Genomic DNA, 22,897 nt, shown 5'->3' on the forward strand with positions numbered 1-22,897 from the left:
AACGGGGGGGGGATATAAGACATATACATATATTAATATATACAATTTTACTCTTTGAAGCCTTTATGGCACCTAAGAAAATTTGAATTAATAATAATATTTTAATATTTATCCAGTAAAGTGTCCTTGGGACTTTATGAAGTCACCAGAAAGACTTCTGGTTAGAAGGTTAGACCAATATTAGGATTTTAGTTAGGTATGTAAGGTTAAGCACAGCCAAACAGAAATGAACCAGGTAGGCCATTCTATGTAAACCTTGCTTTGCAGAGCCAGTTTACAAAAAGAATTACACAAGGAACACAGCTCATGCTGAGATGCTGAGGGCCTGGCCCACTGCACCCTCTTTCCTGCTGGCTGCAAAGGACTCCTCTGCGGGACACAGAAGGGGAAAAGGAGCAGACCTGGGAGGGAGCCATGCACCCGAAAGGGCTGACTCCAACCTGACTGTCTGCAGCCCACAGAAAACATATTGTCTGAAATTTAAGTCCTCTTACAGGTAGTTTCTGAACCTATCTGTTTCCCTTGTAAGCAGCCTTCCAACTAGGCCCACGTGATTTGAATGATGTGTCTTTTATGGAGCAGATTATTTAGCCAGTAATCCCAGGCTGAGTCAGGGGAATTTCTCTGTTAATTTTAACTGTTATTATTTTCATCTTCTATAGTGCTGGAGATTGAAGTCAGGGCCTTGTGCACGCTAGATAAGCGTTCTACCTCTGAGTTACAGCCTCGGCCCTGTATGCAGCCCTCACAGTCTCAGGCTGGGATCCTATAGCAAAGATGGTCAGAGCCAGGCATGGTGATTCATGTCTATGACCCCAGCCTTTTGGAAATGGAGGCAGGAGGACTTGGAGACCAAGGTCAACCCTGGCTACACAAATTTGAGGCTGGTTTGGGATATCTAAGTCCTTGTCTCAAAAGCCCCAAGCCAGGGCCAGTGAGGTGGCTCAGCAGATAAAGGTGCTGCTGTCAAGTCTGATGGGGACTCACGGCAGGAGAGAACTGGCTTCCACCCAGTTGTCCTCCAACCTCACACACACCTTGGTGCATACACCAAAAATGGATTTCTTTAAAAGCCAAAGTGACATGGTTCCCTGTCCTTTCTGGTCTCTGGGCTTTGTTGATGCTAGATTCCCAAATGCTGAATAGTCTCCCCGCTCCCCGAAACTGGGCTAGCTCTCCAGCTTCTGGAGTCTGTCGAGGTACCGAATGTCACTCTTCCCTGGTTTTCATGACCTGTCCTAGTGAAGTTGAGTCCTGATTTTACAGTTGCTCTTTCTGATGGTGGTGTTTTCTCACGGGGCTCGGGCTAGCCTTGAACTCCTGGGCCTTCTGCCTCAGTTTCCCGGATGCTGGGATGATAGGTGGTCACCACACCTGGAAGTCCTGCTTTTCTGGGTTGCCATAATATCTCTCCACATTTTTTTTAAAATTTATTTATTTTATACGTATTGGTGTTTTTGCCTTCATATATGTCTGTGTGAGGGTGTTGGATCCCGTGGAACTGGATTCACAGACAGTTGTGAGCTGCCATGTGGGTGCTGGGAATTGAACCCTGGTCCTCTGGATGAGTAGTCAGTGCTCTTAACTGCTGAGCAACCTCTCCAGTCCCTCTCTCCACATTCTTATGATGGTGCTTATATTAGATAATTGATTTAAATGCCTCGCTTATGGATTAGGACTTCATATAAATCAGGGTGCCCACAAATCTTCTGGATTATAGGAAAAATTTTAAGTAGATTTATTTCTTCTGGGAAAGGATTTAGAGCTCATACCTGTCTCTCAAAGGAGTCCATAATTGCTCCCTCAAAAATAATAGAGGTGCCACTGCACTGGGTGCTGGAAAGCTGAGTTCCTTTCTCAGAGTTTCTGTCTGAAGATGCCCCTGATTGCTGAGTGAGAAATGTTTGATGTTTATTCTAGTAAAGATACATAGTGAATCCACTTCCTCTGCTCATGCTTTCTTTTTCCTCTTATGGTAATCCCCCTGCCTTCGATTCCCATCACTGCAATTACAGTATGTGTTTCCACTAGGCTGGATGAAAGCAAAGACAGGCAAGGATGTATGGGAGAATACTGGCAGTGGTAGAAGGGTGGGGTGAGAGGCGGGTGGGCTCTCGAGCTTTAGTTACTCTTCTTCGTTACATCTGTTCATTTGCTTCTCAAATGTTTTCATTTCTACATTTTTTAATTTATGGGGTGTGAGCATTCCACTGCACACCTGTGGATATCCAAGAACAACTGTGAGAGTTGGTCTCTCCTTCTACTACATAGGCAGCTTGATCTCGGGTCATCAGACTTGGTAGCAAGTGCCTCCACCCGCCAAGCATCTCAAAGACACAAGTCTGTTTGTCTTATAATAAGCATTGGGTAGTTTGAATTTTAAAATGCGCTATTAAACTGGGATTTTTTTCAACTATTTATTTATCTTAGATTATTATTTTATATGTATGTGTGTTTTTATCTGTGTATATGTTGTCCACCATGTGTGTGCAGTGCCCACAGAGGTCAGAAACAGGTGTCAGATCTCCTGGAACTAGAGTTCAGGATGGTTGTGAGCTGGCATGTGGATTCTGGGAAATCAAACCTGGATCTTCTGGGAAAACAACCAGTGCTCTTAACTGCTAAGACATCCATCCCTCCAGCCCCGTGTCTATTTACTTTTTAAGATAAATTCTCACTCTATAGCGCAGGCTGACCTAGAATTCATTGTGTAGTCCAGTCTGACCTTGAACTATTAGCAATCCTCCTTCCTCAGTCTCTTAGTGCTGCTGGGCTTACACCCGGGCAGGGCTACTTCTCTAACTATGTCAACATTTAGCTTCACATCTGTTGGTTTAGTTTTGTCATCCTGGGAAAGGTAAGAAATCTTGGGTTAGGCAGATAGGTCAGTACTTGCTGTGCAAACATGAGAACCTGGGTTCAAATGCCCAGCACTGCCCCCCAAAGGCCATTTATGACCCCAGTGCTAGAAAGGACAAGTGGATCCTAGGAGCTTGCTGAACCTAACTGAACCTGCGCACCGGGTTCAGGGAGAGACTCTGTCTCAAAAGATGGAGAGCTATAGGGAAGACGTCCAAGGCTGACTTCGGGCCTCCACAGAGACACTGGTAAATGCACCTGCACATGTTTGTGCTTGCACACATGTACCCACACACCCATACACAAAATACAAATCCAAAATGCAAGTTCACTAATGTTGGTAAGCCCATTTCCTCAACTATAAATGAACATTATATGAGTTGTATAGTTCATATAGTTATTATGTGACAGAGCCGGAATAAAGTAGGGACTCAGAACATACTGGCTCAACGTCATCTTTCCAGAGGATTTTTGGAATCCCCAAAGGCATCCCAAATAGAACTCAAATTAAAACAGTCGTTCCTTGTCAATATTACAGATAAGCATTCAAACAAACCATAAGATAAAACAGTTTAAAAGGATAAAAAAGATAAAGCAGTTCGTTCCTTGCCAATATTATAGGTAAGCATTCATGCATGCAGTAAGAGTCGGACGCAGCGTATGGTTTATAGTGTGGCTGTTATTTCTGACTGCCACCTAAGGGAATTCTTGTTTTAGTTGGCAGTTTTCAATCAGAGGCCTACAAAATTCTCCCACCCCATTTTTATAGCAAGCTTCTGTTCCCAGAAGGATCAGTGCTTGGCACCGCATCGCCCATTTATCTGCGCTCCCACTAGAAACACGGTCTGGGCCGTTTTCACTCACCTTGCGCCTCGTCTCCAGGAGGAGACATCACATCAGGTTTTGGAAGTCTTCTTCCTGATTACTTTAGAGCGTCTATAAAAGACAAAATGCCATTGACAATGACAACTGCCTTATGTTCTCTACCATCCTGTCCCCATACAATTGTGTGACAAAATCTTATTATATTTGGATTTCACTGTTAAAATTCTCTAATGGTTCAAACTCATGTCAAGTCAAAAAAAAAAAAGCAAGTCCTTGTGTCCCTTCCCTTCAGAGTTCAATCCCTTCGGAGTAATAAGTTAGATTATACTATAAAGACTTAGACATTATAAGATAGAATGCACTTAAAACTGTAGCTAGACCACTACAGAATGAATTGGGGGCTTTGCTCCATCAAGAGTTCAGAGCAGTTGATCTGACCCTAAAATACCGCAAGCCACAATCTAAGGTTGCTTTCTCAATATCCCATACTAAAGTCTCAAAAAGCTACTTCAAGTGACAGGTGAAATGGGTTTGTAAGGAGTTTTTCCACTGAGGGCTAATCGAGGTGATCTGTCATAAAAATGAAGTTCAAACTGCCTTGGGGAACGCTCTGTGGTTTGTATGTTTTTGTCAGCAGGGTGGCCGGTCCCAAGGCAGCTGATGTGTAGAGTTCATTCTCTGAAGCTCTGGGGCGATTCAGCTGTGCACTCCACCCTCATGAGAACAGTTAGGACAGCAGTCACAGTCGCCACTTCCCGGGGCTTAAGGGACAAGGGACGGAGAGGCTGGAGGGAGGGAGAGGACTGGGGACAGGGACCCATGACTGAGTCACCTTCATCATTTGGTCAAGAGTGAATCTGTGTTTCATGCCAGCTCAGCTTGCTCCTTTCTGTAAAATAATTTTTCCTTCAACCTTAAATTTCCTTAAAATTTTGCCTTCATACGTGGTGATGTGCTCTGTTCTAAAGGCTTGGAAGGGGCAGTGCCAAGTCTGATGCTGATCCATCACACACAGCTAGTGCCGCCCAGAACGGCTACATCATCCTCCAACCCCTAGTTCCTGCTCAGTATCTCCGGTAAAATGACATTTCTCCCTCATGGTTAGCTTAACCTCAAGTCTAGGTTTTTAATCCATGGGAAGAAGAAATAGTGAGGCTTTCTCTTAAAAAGAGAAAACCCCTTTTCTTCCCATTCCTCCTTCCTGCTGGTTGAATACCAGCGAGCTGAGTGGAGCCCTGGTAATCTTTTGGACTAAGAAGCAGCGTGCCAAGCATGAGTCACACAAAGGAACCTTGGTCCCTCATCGGAGTTACAGATTGAACACCTCTGGATTGTATAAGTCTCCATTTTGCTTTTTTATTTTTTTTTTAGTAATACGAGAAATATCTTGTTATAAGCTCTATTATCTTGGCTTTTCCCATCATATACAAATGAACCCAATCCTTACCGATATGCTAGCCCCCCTCTCCTGGAAACTATCTAGAAATAAGAGCAGCTATTTTAATCCTGGAACATTTTCTCACACTTCCTCTGAGCCGTGCTTTCTAGTCACTAATGCTAGGCCGTCTACTCTTCAGTAGTCTAGTGTGTCCCTCCAGCTCTCGGTTTTATCCTTCCCTGTCTGCCGCTCATGTTTTACCATTCATTCATTTGAGCTCTTTAGATAAAAACTTTGGCCACTCTTGAGGAAAAGAAAGAAAGCTTGACCAAAATTAAGATTTTCATTTCTGCCAGGCATTGGTGGTGCACGTCTTTAATCCCAGCCCTCAGAAGGCAGAGGCAGACAGATCTCTGTGAGTTCGAAGCCAGCCTGGTCTACAAAGCAAATTCCAGGACACCGAGGGCAACTCAGAAAAACCCTGTCTCAAAAATCCACTAGGTAGATAGATAGATAGATAGATAGATAGATAGATAGATAGATAGATAGATAGATAGATAGATAGATATAGATACCCGTTTCTTTGTGGATTATAGAAAAACAGAGTTCCTTGAACTCAGCAGTATTTATTAAGCACATGTAGTGTAAAAGGTGTGTGCGTGGTGGTGAGAGAAGATTTTTAAAATGACGCCCCTGCTGTAATGGACCCACAAGGCAGTGTGAAAAATGGAATAAATTCAGAGAACAAAGGATGAGTTCCAGCTTCCAGGAGATAGGCTTTGAACTCAGCTTTGCAGGAAATGGTAAAAAACAAACAAACAAAACAGGATCACAACAGAACCGGTGAGGCACAGGTGGATGCAGGGATCCTGGGGAGCAGATAAGCGGAGTAGAGGGTCCATCTGGGCAGGCGGACTGGGGGCATGGATCTGTATGCAGTTGGGGTTGGTATTCAGTGGAGAGAACAGAGTCGCTGAGGTTTCTAAGCAGAGGAGCAATAGGTCAGGCTTTGGGTAAGCGCATGGCTTGAGTACTGTGCGGAGACGCCAGCCGTGAGGAGGCCCCTTCCCCTTAATAACCCAGGGAAAAGATAATGATGGCCTGAATTTTGAAAGCTACTATTAAAAAAGGAGGGCACAGATAGAAGTGGCTGTCACTGGTTCCTACGTGAGCTGAATGTCTGCTTTGCCTAAGAAAACAAGTGAGAGGGGCTGGAGAGATGGCTCAGAGGTTAAGAGCACTGGTCCCTCTTTCAGAGGATTCAGGTTTAATTCCCAGCACCAACATGGCAGCTCACGACTGTCTGTAACTCCAGTCCCAGGGAACCTGACACCTTTATACCAATGCACATGAAATAAAGTTAAATAAATTATTTAAAAAAGAAAAAAGAAAAGAAAACAAGTTAGACTCTAGCACAGACTCAGAATTAGAAAATAAAACAGTAACAGATTTTACAATATTAAACTGATGGGAACTGAAGAACTAAAGCTGGTTGAACACACTGCAATAATGAACTTCGCGTGTGTACAATATTAATAGAAACTTAGCTTTATTTTTGCCAAATGTTGTTTGGAAATGCACTAAGACAGGATCGGCAGCCACAAACAACCTTCATAAAGACAAACATGGTTAGGTGTGGTGGTGCACATCTATAATCCAGGCACTCAAGAGGCTGAGGCAAGAGGATCTACACAATTTATAGGCCAGTCTGCGCTACACAGTGGGTTCAAAGCCAGCCTGGGCTTCATAGTAAAAGCCTTTCTCACCTCCACCTTTCCTAAGTAAAAGATATACAGCTAGGGCTAGAGGCATAGCTCAGTGATAAAAATGTCGACCCAATATGTGCAGTGCATAGCTCAGTGGTTAAAAAGTTGACCTAGTATGTGCCGTGCCCTGGGCTTATTCTTGAGCACTAGAAAAGGGGTTGGGGGGATTCCAAAGAAATATGGCCTTCAGCTAAATAGTGGCAGGGCACTTTACACAGCAGGATCCCCCCCACACACACACACACAGAAGCCACTTCACAGCCTAGGTTGGCCTTAAACATATGCTAACCCTGCCTCAGTTCCCCCAGTGCTGGGATTCCATCCATGCATCACCATGCCAGCTCAGTTCCTTCCACATCTCACAAGTGACCGCTACATCCATCTTTATGGACTCTCTCTAATCACCCTACATTATATAAGCAATCTAAAGGAAGGGGACTTTTCAAATAGCATAAAAATCTTGAGATGTTTGCTTCTTTGTTGCTCACCCAAACCATGCCAGCAGAGCCTGGGCAACAAGAAAAGGACTTAGCATGAACCCTTAAGTAGCTTTGAGTTAAGTAGGTCCCGAGGATGAATCCAAGATAGGTACTTGCTAGTCTTAAGAGAAATCCTATAGATGTCTCCAGATGGACAGATTCGAGCACTGACCAGCGCCACATTCTCCTCTATTGTCTGATGATTCCAAGATCACCTCTTTATCAACATGGCAGGAACCAGCAAGACCAAACTCTCTAAGCTACTAAACAGAAGAAAATCTTCTCTGCTACTGAGCAGCGTGTGCCCTGTTTAGCTTCTCTTATTTGGGGCACTGTACATGCCTTAAAAACAAAATGAAGATTTTCTTTTTCTTCAGTGACAGTAAAGTGGTTTCTGGAGCTTTCTCCAGAGGCACAAGTGATTAATCAAATCCTAGGTGCCTGACCACAGCAAGACAACAGATGCTGCTTAAACCCTTTCGGTCTTAAGCAAACTGGGTGCCTGGGGGAGGGCCTAAAAGAGGACAGAAGCAGCAATTGACCTGTCCCTGAGAGAAAACTAGAGAGAGTATTGTCTTAATAATTTTTACATTTTATAGAAATTCAGAAACTAAGAAAAACATTAGACAAATCACATGTCTGTCCTAAAATCAAAGTCAAATGTTCTTCTTAAAAAACCAAGGTGTCCTCCACCTGCAATCACAGCACTGGGGAGGTGGTGGCAGGAGGGGCAGAAGTTCAAGGTCACCCTGCCGACCTACGCAGCTTGAGGTCAGCCTGGAATACATGAGACCCTGTCTCAAAAACAAATAAAATATCAAATGTCTTCTTCTTGCTGTCTGTGTATTTGTGTTCATCTGTGGGGGGAGGGGGCAGGGGGGTTATGAATTGGTTTTTCAAACTACCACAAATCTGAAATTGCATGCAAAAATGTTTCATTTTAATTTTTCTTGTTTGGTTTTTTTTTTAAGGTAGGAAGACTACTTTCCAGAGATCCTTAAAACCTCCTTTGCTCCCCAAAAACTAAGAGTTACTGTCATTAGGGGAAGTATTAGAGGTGATTAGAAGCAGCAAGGCAGATAAGCAAGGGAGAGCTCTGACTGCCAGGATTTCCGGGTGTCTGGCCACACAGAGGTGTAGGACTCTAGAGAAGGAAGTGGAGGAAGGGAGTCATCACTTCTGCTCCAAAGAAGTCAAGTAAATGCACATAAAGTCTTTGCTTGGAACTTCTTTGCTAATGCTCAGCTTGAAAATATTTTGCTTCTGTTTGTATTAAAAAGTTAATAGCAGGGCTGGAGGGTGAAGAGCTCAGCGGTTAAGAGCACTGACAGCTCTTCCAGGGGACCGGGGTTCAATTCCCAGCACCCACAGGGCAGCTCACCGCTGTCTGTAACTCCAGGATCCAACATCCTCATACAGATACACATGTAGGCAGAACACCAATGCACATAAAATAAAAATAAGTATTTTTAATGACAGGAGCTAGGAATATAGTTCAGAGGTAGAATGTTTGAGTAGGTAACACCCTAAATTTAATCCCCAGCACTGAAACAAAATTAATAATAGTATGATCTTCTTTTCAAAATCCTGAGTTTTCAAACAGGCTTAGCAGTATCTCTTTCAGAGTGACGGCATCAACAAAACTATGAATCCTAATTAGAGTTAGTGGAAACAGTTTTGGGACAAAGGTGTGAAAATCCTTTCTCTCTAACACAAATTTCTGATCATTTATGTTAAATCTTTCCAAAGTAACCTTCACTGAAATATCAATACTCTGCATGATGTGATTTTGTACTGAAAGGAGCTACTTGGAGAAGAGAGGAGCACAAAGGCGAGCCTGGACATCCTTACGCTACTGCCTCAGCATCACATGCATGGAACGGCAGCGCCAACTGTCAGGGAATCAAAGGAAAATGCATGTAACGGCAGTACTAACTGTATGGACTTAGAAACTTTCAAAAATTGTAAGCTTCTGAGTGAAATTAGTTTTTGTCATCCCACCCCGAGCCCCCATGAACTGTTTAGAAATGTTTCACAGATATCTGCCTCTGTGTAATGAACTCATGTACATATATGCTCAGTCTGTTACTGTACATAGAACACTGAGCTCTGACCCAAAACTCCTCTACCCTTTCTCTTTGTCAGAGAGGCATGAACTAACCATCCACCATCGCTGATCTTTTTCATGCTTTAATTATTCTTAATCCCAAAGAGGCATGCGCATGTTGACTTAATGCTGCCGTGTGAATCTAGAATTCAAGCATCCTTTCTTTAAAACTGTTCTTAAAATTTAACCCAGCTTCCACTAAATATGAAAAATGTACAGAAGCACTTCAGTCCCCGGGCATTTCATGAGCTGACAGCCTGCAGAGGTAGATTAGACATAATATAAACATTAGCCAAGGAATCAATGGTTGCCTTACAAACTGTAGCTCCTGAAGTAAAAGTTACTTATTTGAATGTCTGCTTTAAATCATTTTTTGAAAAAAAAATGTTACTATATTTTGAACTGAATTAGTACACCACAGATAAAGACAGGTGGCTTTTGTCCTCTTATAGAAATATCTTCCCTTACCACGACTCTTGAGGCATGCACTTACCTCATGGTGCTTGCTGTGGTTAGCTCATCCTCAGACCACGGTTTCTCTGGAGTCTGAAAGAACTTAAAGATTACAGGAAGAAGCGGTGGAGAGGATCGCCTTCCCTCGAAAGGAGACTGTCATGAGCTAACAGGCTTTTAAATGAGGGAAACCAGTGTCTCTTCTAATTACATAAGCTCCAGGTCAACTAATCAAATAATTGAGCGCGAGTCTGGTTTCCAGGGGTGTGAGGAGGAACACTCCTCAGAGGGACGGCGGCACCTGAGAGGCTGAAGACTCACACTGCAGAGTCCGTATCTGAAAAGTGAGACCCACAGCCTGATACCTCAGAAACACTGAAGAAAAGTCTAAGGAGAAATGTAGCCCACTGCCAAGCACATGCTTTTAGAGAATCCCCAGATGTTCTGAACCGGCCTTGTTTGCTGGCCCCAACACCACCCTCTCCACCCTCTCAAATCACAGCACAATACTAAGAACTGTTAATTTAAAGCAATATTGGCTAATCCTAAGCAACACATTCAAAAATGTCTAATTTTTACTGTATGCTGAGCACTATAGTCTTCTCAAATCAGTAACAAAGCTATTATGAGAAAATAAAAATATTATTATTGTTATTACTGACGTGTTAAACTTCAAAAGCTATTTCTTTTTCTCTTTTGCAATTTTACTGTTCTTTTTATTATTATTTTTTTATTACTTAAAAATTTCAAAAGCTATTTCAACCCAAATTTATAATAGTACACTAAACAAATTTTATGTAACATTGAGAAACACATTTACAATATTTTAAATAAAATATGGCATATTTAATTAAGTGAAATACAACTCATTTTAACACTTTTTTTCTTTTTGGCCAGTTTTGGAATAGTTTCAGCAAAAAAATAATTAGATCTTTAATGTAATTTTTAAACTATAGAATGACTTTTACTATTTTGATAATTTTCCCATTCAAATTATTTCATTTTTCAATTGTACATATTTATAGGTACAGTGAAATAATTCAGTAATGTAGTTCTCATGCTTTTAAACATTATTTTATCTGGAAAAATAGCTTTCTGGGGCCTTGGGGTGTAGCTTAGTTAAGATTGCTGGGCACAGGTTATATTACTACAGACTTATATTTTAGAAACTGAGGTATAATTCATATACTGTACATAAAATTGTCCCTTGGAAGTGAATAATTCAGTATATCTTAATATATTTTTGTTTCAGAATTTCATGCATGCGTATGTGTTCTGCTCGAATTCCTCCATTCCCTCCCCTCCGGCTCCTCTCCTGTTGCCCCCACCATAGCTTTTCCCTCAAGTGCGCTTCCTCCCGGCCTACTGAACCCATGGATGCGCCCGAGCACAGGACCATCTACTGGAGAGTGAGGCTCTCAGGGCCGCATCCCGAGGAAAAGCGACTGTGCTCCTGCAGCAGCCGACTTTTGCTATAGCTCCGCAGTTAGGGTCTCGGGCTTCACGAGCCCCTCCGACCCTTGCTGGGATTTTCAGCTTTTTCTTTCTTTCTTTCTTTTTTTTTTTTTTTTTTTTGGTCAGGTATTTATGTAGCCTGGTCTGGCCAAAAAAATTACTTTGAACTTGTAATTCTCCTACCTCTACCTCCAAAATGTTGGGATTAAAGACATGAGACACCGTTTGAGACTTCTAACAATACTATGTAAGCATAATCACCACCTAGCGCTGGAGTCCTCCCATCATGATTGGCTTTTTGTACTTGTATTACTTTAAAATTTATTGCCTAAGAATTCCATATGTGGGCTGCAGAGATGGCTCAGAGGTTAAGCTCACTGACTGGTCTTCCAGAGGTCCTGCTTCCAATTTCCAGCAACTGCATGGTGCTTCACAACCATCTGTAATGAGATCTGGTGCCCTCTTCAGATGTGCAACCATACATGCAGGCAGAACACTGTATACATAGTAAATAAATAAAAAGAATTTTGAGCACATCCATCCCCAGTTGCCCATTTCCCTCCTCCAACTTCCCACACTCCCCTACCAAAACTCCTCTCAGCTTTATGTCTTTTTTTTTGTGGTTTTATAGAATTTTTTTATTTAAATATATTTATTGAGCTCTACATTTTTCTCTGTTCCCCTCCCTGCCTCTCCCCCCTACTTCAATCCTCCCCAAGGTTCCCATGCTCCAATTTACTCAGGAGATCTTGTCTTTTTATACTTTCTACTTCCCATGTAGATTAGATCTATGTAAGTCTCTCTTAGTGTCCACATTGTTGTCTAGATTCTCTGGGATTGTGGTTTGTAGGCTGGCTTTCTTTGCTTTATGTTTAAAAACCACCTATGAGTGAGTACATGTGATAATTGTCTTTCTGGGTCTTGGTTACCTCACTCAAAATAATGTTTTCTAGCTCCATCCATTTTCCTGAAAAATTCAAGCTGTCATTGTTTTTTCTGCTGTGTAGTACTCCACTGTGTAAATGTACCACATTTTCATTATCCATTCTTCGATCAAGGGGCATTTAAGTTGTTTCCAGGTTCTGGCTATGACAAACAAAACTGCTGTGAACATGGCGGAGCACGTGTCCTTGTGGCACAATTAAGCATCCTTTGGATATATACCCAAAAGTGGTATTACTGGGTCTTGAGGAAGGTTGTTTCCTAATTTTCTGAGAAATCACCACACTGACATTCAAAGGGGTTGTACCAACTTGCATTCCCACCAGCAATGCAGAAGTGTTCCCTTTTCCCCACAACCTCTCCAGCATAAGTTGCCATCAGTGTTTTTGATCTTGGCCATTCTTACAAGAATAAGATGAAATCTCAGAGTTGTTTTGATTTGCATTTCTCTGATGACTAAGGATGTTGAACATTTCCTTAAGTGTCTTTCAGCCATTTTAGATTCCTCTGTTGAGAGTTCTCTGTTTAGGTCTGTACTCCATTTTTTTTATTGGATTATGTGATCTTTTGGTGTCCAATTTCTTGAGTTCTTTGTATATTTTGGAGATCAGACCTCTTGTCTGATGTGGGGTTAGTAAAGATCTTTTCCCATTCTGTAGGCTGTCGTTTTGTCTTGTTGACTGTGTCCTTTGCTTTACAGAAGCTTTTCAGTTTCAGGAGGTCCCATTTATTAATTGTTTCTCTCGGTGTCTGTGCTGCTGGGGTTTTATTTAGGAAGTGGTTCCCTGTGCCAACGCGTTCAAGTGTACTTCCCACTTTCTCTTCTATAAGGTTCATTGTGGCTGGCTTTATGTTGAGGTCTTTGATATATTTGTGCATGGTGATAGATATGGGTCTATTTTCATTTTCTACATGTTGATATCCAGTTATGCCAGCACCACTTGTTAAATATGTTTTCTTTTTCCCATTTGATATTTTTTGCTTCTTTATCAAAGATCAGGTGTTCGAAGATGTGTGGATTGATATCCAGGTCTTCTATTCGGTTCCATTTTTCCTCCTGTCTGTTCTTATGCCAAAACTCAGCTTTATGTGTTTTTTTAAAAAAAATAAAATAAAATAAATCTTGCTGAGTTCAGTCAGTGCTGCATGGGTTTTAATTTTTTTTTGTTGTTGTTTTTTTGTTTTATTTTTCGAGACAGGGTTTCTCTGCATCTTTGGAGCCTGTCCTGAAACTCGCTACCTCCCCAGCCCTGGATTGCCTGCAACTTTCTATGCAGATCAGGCTGGTCTCAAACTCACAGAGATCCACCTGCCCTCTATCTCCCAAGTGCTGGGATAAGAGGTGTATGACACCACACATGGCCAATTCTGTGATTTTAAAATATATCTATTTAATTTCATGGGGGGGGTGTTGAAGAGACCCATGGAGACCAGAAGAAGACATTAGATTCCTCTGGAGCTGGAGTTACAGGCAGTTTTGCCCAATGTGGGTGCTGGAAACCAAAACTGGGTCTTCTGCAAGAACAGGAATCACTCTTGAAGGCTGAGCCATCTCTCCAGCCCTGAGCATGTGGTTTTTCAATCCTTTATTCCATCCATATGTTCTATCACACTGTCTGACTTTCATATGTTGAAACATCTTTGCACCTTAGGGGTATACCGCATGCTGTGTTGGGATGAACTCGGTCTTGGTGGTGATGCACGACACCAAAGTCACAGGCGACCCAATATGAAAATAGACAAGAAGCATATACTAAACCAGAGTCTCTGAATAGCAAAGCAAACGACAGACTGAAGAGACAACCTGTGGACTGGTCATATTTCAAAAGGTTAATCTGAGACTGGAGAGATAGCTGGCTCATCTATAAAGAACACTTGCCACCCAGCCACAAGGACTAGAGTTCAGACCACAGCACCCACATCAGGGGGCTCACAAAAGCCTGTAACTGCAACTCCATGACATCTGACTCCTCTTCTGGCCTCTATGGGAACCTGGACACACATACACTAAATAAATACTTACATACATACCTCTTTTCTTAAAAATAACTCATTTGAAGTCAGTTGGTGACAGTGTACACCTTTAATCCAAGCACTCTGGAGGCAAAGGCAGACAGATCTCTGTGAGTTCAAGGCCAGCCTGAGATGAGAAACCCTGTCTCGAAAAATCAAAAAAAAAAAAAGAGTTTATCTGAAAAATATATATTGGGAACTCTTAATTATTTGAGAATTAAAAAAGAAAACCAAGCTGCTAGATGCGACACCAAGACAGTGTCGTTTAGGATGTGGAAAAATTGAGCCTCACATACTATGAGTAGGAAGACAAAGTGGTGTGACCACTGTGGAAAACAGCGTGGAGGAGCCTCAAGGACAAACAGAGCCCCTGTGCCCTCCAGCACTCCTGCTGGACACCCAGCCACAGATGCTGACGTCAGCATCTCAGCACCCCCTGCTGGACACCCAGCCACAGATGCTGATGTCAGCATCTCAGCACCCCTGCTGGACACCCAGCCACAGATGCTGACGTCAGCAGCTCAGAGGAGCAACCAGCCCTACGTCACTGCATCTCTATTCACAATGGCCAAGCAGAGAAGCAATTTGAAATATCCTGTAAGAGATAAAGAAAGTGTATGCAGCGTTTTATGAGGAAGGAATTTTGCAACAGGTGATAGCTCAGCTGGCTCCTCGGGGTAGTAGAAGGGCCAGTCAAATGCTGCATGACTCCATTTATATAAGGGTTGCAGGACAGCCAAGTTCCCGGAACCAGAGGAGAACAGCAGCTGCTGGGGTTGGAGAGGAGGGAACAGGAGAGACTAGACTGTGGAAATAAGGTGTCGGCCAGGCATGAGCTCCGGGACACGCTGACAACACGGCAGCTGCAGTCAGCAGCAGTGCTCTGCATCCAAGTTCTTCTCTAAAAGACAGAGCTCAGGTTAAGCTTCACTGCAACAGTAAATCAGTTTGATAGGGAGCAACTGACTGCATAATATGTAAGAGAACTCAAGAAAAATGTTTTTTTTTTTCTGAAATAACCTTGAAAGCACAAACTGAGGGGAGAAGTTGACAAAATTTGAGGTACAGAGCTAGAAATTGACTTAATCACAGTCTGAAGAGCACTTCTCCATTTTTTAAAAATGCATAAACTTGGGCTGGAGAGATGGCTCAGCAGTTTATGAGCATTGGCTGTTCTTCCAGAGGACCTGGGTTCAATTCCCAGCACCCACATGGCAGCTCACAACTGTCTGTAATTCTAGTTCTAGGGGATCTGACACCTCACACAGAGTATATACAGGTAAAACACCAGTGTACAATCAATCAATAAATAAATTTTTAAAAATGTATAAACTTTGATTTGATTCACACAACTTATTTAAAGTTATCTGCTAATAAAAACAAAATTGAAGAGTTGGGTTGATGGTTCAGTGGGCAAAGGGCTTGCCTTGCAAACCTGAGGACCTCAAGTTCACTGCCCAGACATGGCGGCATGTGCCTATTATACCAGTGTTAGTTGGGGACGCCGTGTATAGAGTCGGGAGGATCATGGGGGCTCACTGGCCAGCCAATCTAACAGAAACTTTAGGTTCCAGGTTCAGTGAGAGATACTGTCTCAAAATGAGGTGAAAAAAAGTTAGGTGTAGTGGCAAATGCCTTTAATCCCAGAACTCATGGGGAATGGGGGTGGCGGGGAGAAGCAAGTGGATCTCTGTGAGTTTGAGGCCAGCCTCGATCAGTCAGGGTTATATAATGTGAGCCTGTCTCCAAAAAAAATTTTTTTTAGGTGAGAAGTGGTTGAAAGTACATTTTGACATCACCTTCTGGCTTCCACATGCAACTGCATGGACAAATGCTCACTCGTGTGCACACACACATACACATATATTCACACACATGCACAGGAACACACACATGAGCACACACACATGCACATACAAATTCAAAAAAAGCGTAAGTGAGTAACGGTTTTATTGGTGAACTTACAGCAGGGTGCCGGTCATTCAGGTGAAGGGTTAGCTGCTTTGTCTCCAGGGGAGCTGTGGTGGTCACATCTCAGCACTGACCCAGCATGTCTACATGTAGAGCTTCAGTCTCAGGCCAGGGGCAGCTGTAAAGTGGAAGTTGCCACTCCACTGAAGGCCTTGGATGTCCGTGTACTCCCCCTCACCTTCTACCCTGCAGAAGTGACATGTGAGCCTGCTCACTAATTAGGACTGGTCACTTACACTGCAGACAAACTGTCTGGCCTATATACTACACATCCTGTCTAAGGCATTTTATCTTTCTGCTTCTGATTTCTATTAAGAACCAGTACCCTGCGTCCATACACTAGGAAAACACACTACTTCAAACCAACACTGTCTCTACGTACATTTTGGTGCTCATGGTCTCAGGGTCAGATAAACTAACTTTACAAAAGCAAACAATCACCTCAAATTTGAAAATATGCACTACAAATTTGCTATCTGGCTCAACCCAAACATTCATTTATTTAACATTTATTTATTTCTGCATCATCATCTCTGGTCAAAGTGCTGTGCTTGGGCAGTGTTCTTTGGGCCCCACCGAAGGGGTGAAAACACACTCATGTATGCAAGCGGGCTTTATCCCATGTGTTGCCGTTTTCTCCCTTTATCAATATCAGTGGAAGCAGTTTCTGTGTCCTTGTTAGAAACCTGGAGTCCTAAGGGGAGAATACCATTCTGTCCCTTTAGAAATGTATCCACACTGACTTCATAACGATTAGGTAGCATTTTCATTTCTAGACATATGAGAGAGATACTTAATAAACAAACTTTATTTTCTTTTTGAGACAGGGTCTCGTGTAGCCCAGGTTGGCCTCAAACTCTCCATAGAGCCATGGCTGACACTGAACTTCTGAGCCTCAACTCTCAGGTGTCAGAATTACAAGCATGTGCTACCATGCCTGATTTTATATGGTACTGGGGTATGAGCCCAAAGCTTCATGCATGTTACACAAGCCCTCTATCACTAAGCTGCGCCCCCACCCAATAAGGAACTTTCCAGTGGAATGGTATTAAGTTTATAAAGCTCTACCTATGTCTCATTTCGGTGTTTTTTTTTGCAGTCATATGCCCAGAAATGACAGCATTTTAACATTGTCCAATTTTGCGTACACTTTAAAATTAGCATAATAAAAATGCTCACACACATCAGGTCAGAATGAAATAAATCATTATGAAATTAGCCACAGGCCTGCTTTCTTAACAAATACAAATTGAGATACTTTAAGTGAAAATTATTCACTTAAATAATTTTGGGTTAAATTTGCTCAAGAATCACACATTGTTCACATGGTCTACACTAACAGAGACCACAGAGACTGTGCTAAAAGTTTAATAATCATAACCAGGCAGTAGTGGTGCACACCTTTAATCCTAGCATTTGGAGGCAGAGGGAGGTAGATCTAAGTGAGTTTGAGGCCAGCCTAGTCTACAGAGTGAGTTCTGTTATAGCCAGGGCTATATAGAGAAACCCTGTCTGGAAGGGGTGAGGGTGGGAGGTGGCTAATAAACTTTACAAAAATGATATTCCATTTTAAAAGGCTATAATTGTCACAGCTTCCCCTCTTACATTCCCTAACCACTAAAATAACAACCTTTTGTGGAGATCAAATATGTCACAAAGATTATTCAGCATTAATTAATAAATACACTACTTAACAAGCACAACTAAAGAGAATCTTTTAGAATTGTATTGTTCTTAAATTTTAAGGTTACCTGTTTTCATTGAAATTTCCAGTGTACTTTGCCCCAGTTGGGAATGTGTAAGTCCCCAGTCCGTGAAACATATTGTTCTTAAATTGTCCTTCATACACGGCTCCTGAAAAATGCTCAAGTCTCCCAAAGCCATTCATCTGTTTGTAAGAAAGGAGACACTCAGAACCAGCCTTCACTGCATACACAAGCCTACGAGAAACACTGCTCCCATCATCTTCGTGTCACCCGTGCAGACGTTTTACCATGATTCTTCCCCTGTTCTTTCTGAGAAGCCTACTGACTCAAATGTTCTGGATCTGGGGGTATCTGGACATATGGGGATCCAAGGTAATGATAATCAGGATCCTTAAGATACCTAAGTACATCAGAACTGTTAAAGAGCAACTGGTGTTGTCACTTCAGAACAGTTCACAGTAGTTATTAAGAAAGAATTTGATTGTGCGGTTTAATCACAGCACTCGGGAGGCAGAGGCAGGCGGATCTCTGTGAGTTCGAGGTCTGCCTGGTCTACAGAGAGAGTTCCAAGACAGCCACAGGGCAACATGAAAAGAAACCCCGTATTGAAAAAAATTAATAATAATAATGATGATAATTATGTGAATTTGGTGCAGGGTGATGGTGCAGTGGAAAAAAGAGCCTACCACATTAAAAAAATAAAATAAACACTGAGTTTAGAGTGAAAAGCTGGGCATGAAGCTCAGGGAGTAAGTGTGCTTGCTCAAGTCTGACAGGTTTGATCCCAGGCTCTCATATGGTGGACAGAGAGACCATCTCACATATGCTGTGGCACTCACACATAGATAAATACATATAATACATATAATAAATTTAATATAAAATTTAATATTTAATAATTTTTAAAGGTGAATTTATATTCAAGTAGAGCTGGGTACACATTCCTATTTTATCACTTACCATCTGTACAAAAAACCTGAGTCTGATTTGTCTCATCTATTAAAAAACAAAGTATTGGGGTTGGAGAGATGGCTCTGCAGTTAAGAGCACTGGCTAGCTGCTTGCGCTTCCAGAGGTCCTGAGTTCAATTCCCAGCAACCACATGGTGGCTCACAACTACCTGTAATGAGATGTGGTGCCCTCTTCTGGTCTGCAGGGATACATGCAAGCAGAACACTTTATACATAATAAATAAATAAATAAATAATAAATAAATAGTATTAATAGGACCCATTTCATAAAGTTGTTAAAATTAAAAGGAAAAGATTAATGTGTTTGGCTTTACTCGATGAATGAGAGCTGAGAAAGATAATATTAGTTCTCTTCACGAGCTTAATATTATGTATAGAATAACAGATGCTAAGTAAAAGCATTTATCTTCATTATAGAGTCTAGTTTACACATGGGTCTCGCTACATAGCCCAGGAACCTGAGATCCTCATCCTCGGCCTCCTATATAATGCCATTACAGCTGTGAGATGCTAAACCAGCTTTAATAATGCATCTTGGACCAAGAATGAAACGCTTAGAATCACTTCACCCACAGGATTGTTTCTCCACTAACAGAGTAAAAGATGCTCACAATACCTTGTCATCTTTCCAGCTTCCTGTGTAGATGATTCCGTTAGGAGTGGTGTGGATGCCTGTCCCATTTCTCTCATAGATCCCAGAAGATGTTCTTGTACAGTCACCATCTAATGAGGAAAGGAGCCTGGGGCTTTGAGATGGGGAGCGTGGACTAGGTTGATGTAATAGCCACATAGAAGCCTATCCACCACTGCCCCCCAACCCATGAGTGGGTTTTGTTTGATCTTTGGTTTTTCGGCTTCATAGGACTAAAACTAAGGAGTCAGAATGGAGGACAGATTCCATGTGGTTCTAAGGCATCCTGTCTAGATGTATCAGTTTTGATTTAAATGTCTATATGTCTATTAGGATGTCTGTTATTCCATTTAAGTGAGATAATATGCCAATAATAGTTTTATAAAATGAGTTAGTCTTGTTTTCAAAATCCTAAGCTATGGAATTTTCTGTATGAAAAAGTAATTAAAATGCATGCTCACCATACTTGTCGCCATTTGGAAATATAAACTTGATCTTACATACTTCTGAAGATGCTTTAAAAGATTGAAGAAAACAAAGGTAAATTTAAGTATTTTAATGTCACAAAACCTATAATAAATGTGTGCTTTCAGCATTATTCTGGTAAATTCTCTTCACGTGGGTGCAAGCATCTCCTGACTGGCATTTTCATTGTCAGGTGTGGGGTCCCGAGAAAATAAATAATTTTGCCTAGATGATCTATTTTTATTTACTTCTTAAAACTTTATTAGTATAAAATCCATTTTTTTGATGAAGACAGGGTCTCACCAATGTAGCCAGTTAGTGGCTTGGAACTCACTAAGTAGACCCTGTCTTAAAAAAAAAAATGTTTTTGTTTTATGTGTATGAGTGTTTTGCCAGAATGTATGTGTGAGCATTGCATCTCTGTCTGGTGCCCTCAGAAGTCAGAAGAGAGCAAATGATCCCCTGGAAGCGGAGTTACAGATAGTCGTGAGCCACCACGTAGGACCTAGGAACTGAACCCAGGTCCTCTGCAGAACAACAAGTACTCTTAACCACTGGACCATCTCTCCAGCCCCAAAAAGTATTACTTTTGTATTGTTAGGAATATGGCCTTGGGATTGATAACCATAGCCCCTTAGGATAGAAAGAGTTGGAATCTTGCTCTAAAACCACAGCTCCCCCAAGGCCCTGATCCCAGGTCATTACCGTCTCTGCCAAGCATATTCCCAATTTTGGAGAAGGAACTGTGTTCTTTCTTTATACATCAGAGCCTCAGGGGAGGAGGGGAGTTCCCAGGGTCCCGGCCCTAGACTACTACTGGCTCTGCCAAGCATACCCCGGGTTTTGAGAAGGAGCTGTGTTCTTTCTCCATACATCAGGGCCTTAGGAGAAAGCCTTGGGTCAGCCTAGCTCTCAAACGGAAACCGAGAACAATCAAAGTGTGAAGTTGTGAAAGGACAGAGACACAGAACTGCTCTGAGCGCTTAGCAATGCTTACCAGAGTACCAGATCTGTTTGCAGTGCCCACAGGAGCCGTGCTATACTCTCCCTGAAGCGGGCATAGCCTCTTTGGCTGACAAACTACCATTCATTCTGGAGCTGGACACAGAATACAGTGGTCCATGCTCCGGCATTAGACTTCCTAGATTCCATCACTTTCTCTGGCCTACGGCAAATGGCTCGTAGCTCAATCTCCTCATCCTTACACCAGCTAAATGGATGAGCCTATATAAGCCATGAAGGCTAGTGTCTAACTGTAGACACTACCTGTTGGTGTTCTGTCACCCTAGCTCACATATGGCCTCTCTCCCAGTCTTTATTTCTTCTCACCCCTAAGCTCCTCTAGTCTCAGAACTCAGGGTTCCCTTGAAACAATGCTTTTGTGTCTGGTCTCTGATGACCTCAACTAAAACGGCGACCATGGAGCAGTTAAATCTCTTCCCCATCCCACCACCCTACTCAGTATTGAGTACTAACAGAAAATGCCTAGTTAGGGAATGAATGGCCCTTGAGGCATAGCCAGTAAGCACCTGCTAAGCAGGACGCTACCAAACACAATCCATCATACAAGAAACTGAGTAAGTCCTCAACTGTTCTTCAAACATTCATGTCTTATGCGGTTTGACGAGTTCAGTCTTGTTCAATCTTATTTTGGGGAAAATTTTCCTTTTTTGTTTGTTTGCTTTTAATAATGGTTTTTGTCTGAGAGCAATGCCTTGTACTGGGCCACCACTATAAGGAAATCCTATAATAGAGCACATGGCTTTACAGAGCTTTATCACGCCATCCTTCAGGCCCTCTGCTGGAAGTCTGCTGGAATCGAGTCTCAAACACCTTTTGTGTCCTCTAGTGTTATAGATGTGGGGCAGCCATGTAGCATACTTCTATGAATGTAAAAAATATCTTATTCCTGCTTTATGATATGCAATAGTAGCTTTGCAAAGACGGTTGTAATGATATTACTCAGAATGCTTTCTTTCCAGATGATTGAGAGGCTAATAAAAAATAAAAATATGGTGCTGGCACCGCAGCAGTCACAAGCCTGTGCTGTTTTCTGGTTGTTTTGTGGGTTTTATTTGTTTGTTTTGTTTTTAAGGTGATGCTGGACGTCTACAATTTTGTTCAGATGACTGCGGGATCTGGAAAAATTGTTGTTATTATCGATGCATAACATACTGCTATTATTGGTCATATATATATGCTTATGTAAGGATATATACACATATAATTTGAATTTTTCAAACTTTAGCAGTGCTTTCAGCTTGAGGGGTACCCCATTTTACAGGTGTTAATTTGCATTGTGCAAAAATCAGCAGCCATAATAGTCTAGAAACATTAAGCTTAATTTCTTTTCCATCTGTACAGGGGTCACTTCAGTGTATTAAATATGTAAGGTTTAATCTACCTATGTGCGTTTGATTGCAGAAACTAATAAAATAGCTGTAAATAAAGGGATGACGTTTCCACATTCAAGGCTCTGGATTAAGTGAGCAAGGAACCTCTGTGATTGCTACGGTCTGGCACCGTAAAGGAAACAAATCCGGAGAGATAGACACAGTGAACCAACGACAGACTCGGAGGCCCACGTCACGTCTCGGATTCCCAGACACCGGGCTGTCGGAGGCTCTACACCCAGTGTGGACGCGGCGGCTGGCTCCGGGTCCATCGCTCCAGGTAAAGGCGCCCTTCCCCAGCGGCCTCGAAGGAAGCGCACTCACTTGACGGAGACCTTTCGGACACACTGTCGCGACTCTGCGATTCCCCCTGGCTCGCCAGCTCTGCAGCCTCCGAGGGAGCAGGGCGCTAGGACAGAGCGGGACTCGGTTGCTGGGGCGACCGGCGAACTCTCACCCGGAAGCAGACACGCAAGGAGCCAA

General features: G+C 42.3%; 2 protein-coding genes across 16 annotated transcripts in view; both read right to left on the reverse strand.

Moving 5' to 3' along the window:
- Positions 1–10,256, reverse strand: part of Arhgef33 (Rho guanine nucleotide exchange factor 33) — a 123,042-nt gene extending 112,786 nt beyond the window's left edge. For 6 of the 13 annotated variants that reach the window (XM_085690999.2, XM_085691005.2, XM_085691000.2 and 3 more), the window contains exons 1-2: positions 9,908–10,255; positions 3,724–3,795 (exon numbers count right to left, since the gene is read on the reverse strand). The gene's annotated coding sequence lies outside the window, so the exon portion shown is untranslated. Of the gene's footprint in view, positions 1–3,723; positions 3,796–9,907 lie in introns of all 13 variants that reach the window. The other 7 variants (XR_015002396.2, XM_085690997.2, XM_085691002.2 and 4 more) reach the window with 5 other exon arrangements.
- Positions 10,257–16,210: 5,954 nt separating this feature from the next.
- Positions 16,211–22,867, reverse strand: Morn2 (MORN repeat containing 2). Of its 3 annotated transcripts, XM_048416159.3 has the most exons (5): positions 22,739–22,838; positions 20,018–20,071; positions 19,542–19,671; positions 18,000–18,136; positions 16,211–16,434 (listed from the first exon to the last, which is right to left on the reverse strand). In XM_048416159.3, the coding sequence occupies exons 4-5, from the start codon at positions 18,134–18,136 to the stop codon at positions 16,332–16,334; spliced, it is 240 nt and encodes a 79-aa protein (XP_048272116.1). In that variant the 5' UTR covers positions 19,542–19,671; positions 20,018–20,071; positions 22,739–22,838; the 3' UTR covers positions 16,211–16,331. The 3 variants fall into 3 exon arrangements, with proteins under 3 accessions (XP_048272116.1, XP_048272115.1, XP_085547132.1); XM_048416158.2 differs by lacking the exon at positions 19,542–19,671 and having other exon boundaries at positions 22,739–22,867; XM_085691006.1 differs by lacking the exon at positions 22,739–22,838 and having other exon boundaries at positions 19,542–19,648; positions 20,018–20,042.
- Positions 22,868–22,897: the final 30 nt, after the last annotated feature.

This window comes from Myodes glareolus, chromosome 6 (assembly GCF_982192425.1).
Source record: "Myodes glareolus chromosome 6, mMyoGla1.1, whole genome shotgun sequence".
Classification (NCBI taxonomy): domain Eukaryota; kingdom Metazoa; phylum Chordata; class Mammalia; order Rodentia; family Cricetidae; genus Myodes; species Myodes glareolus.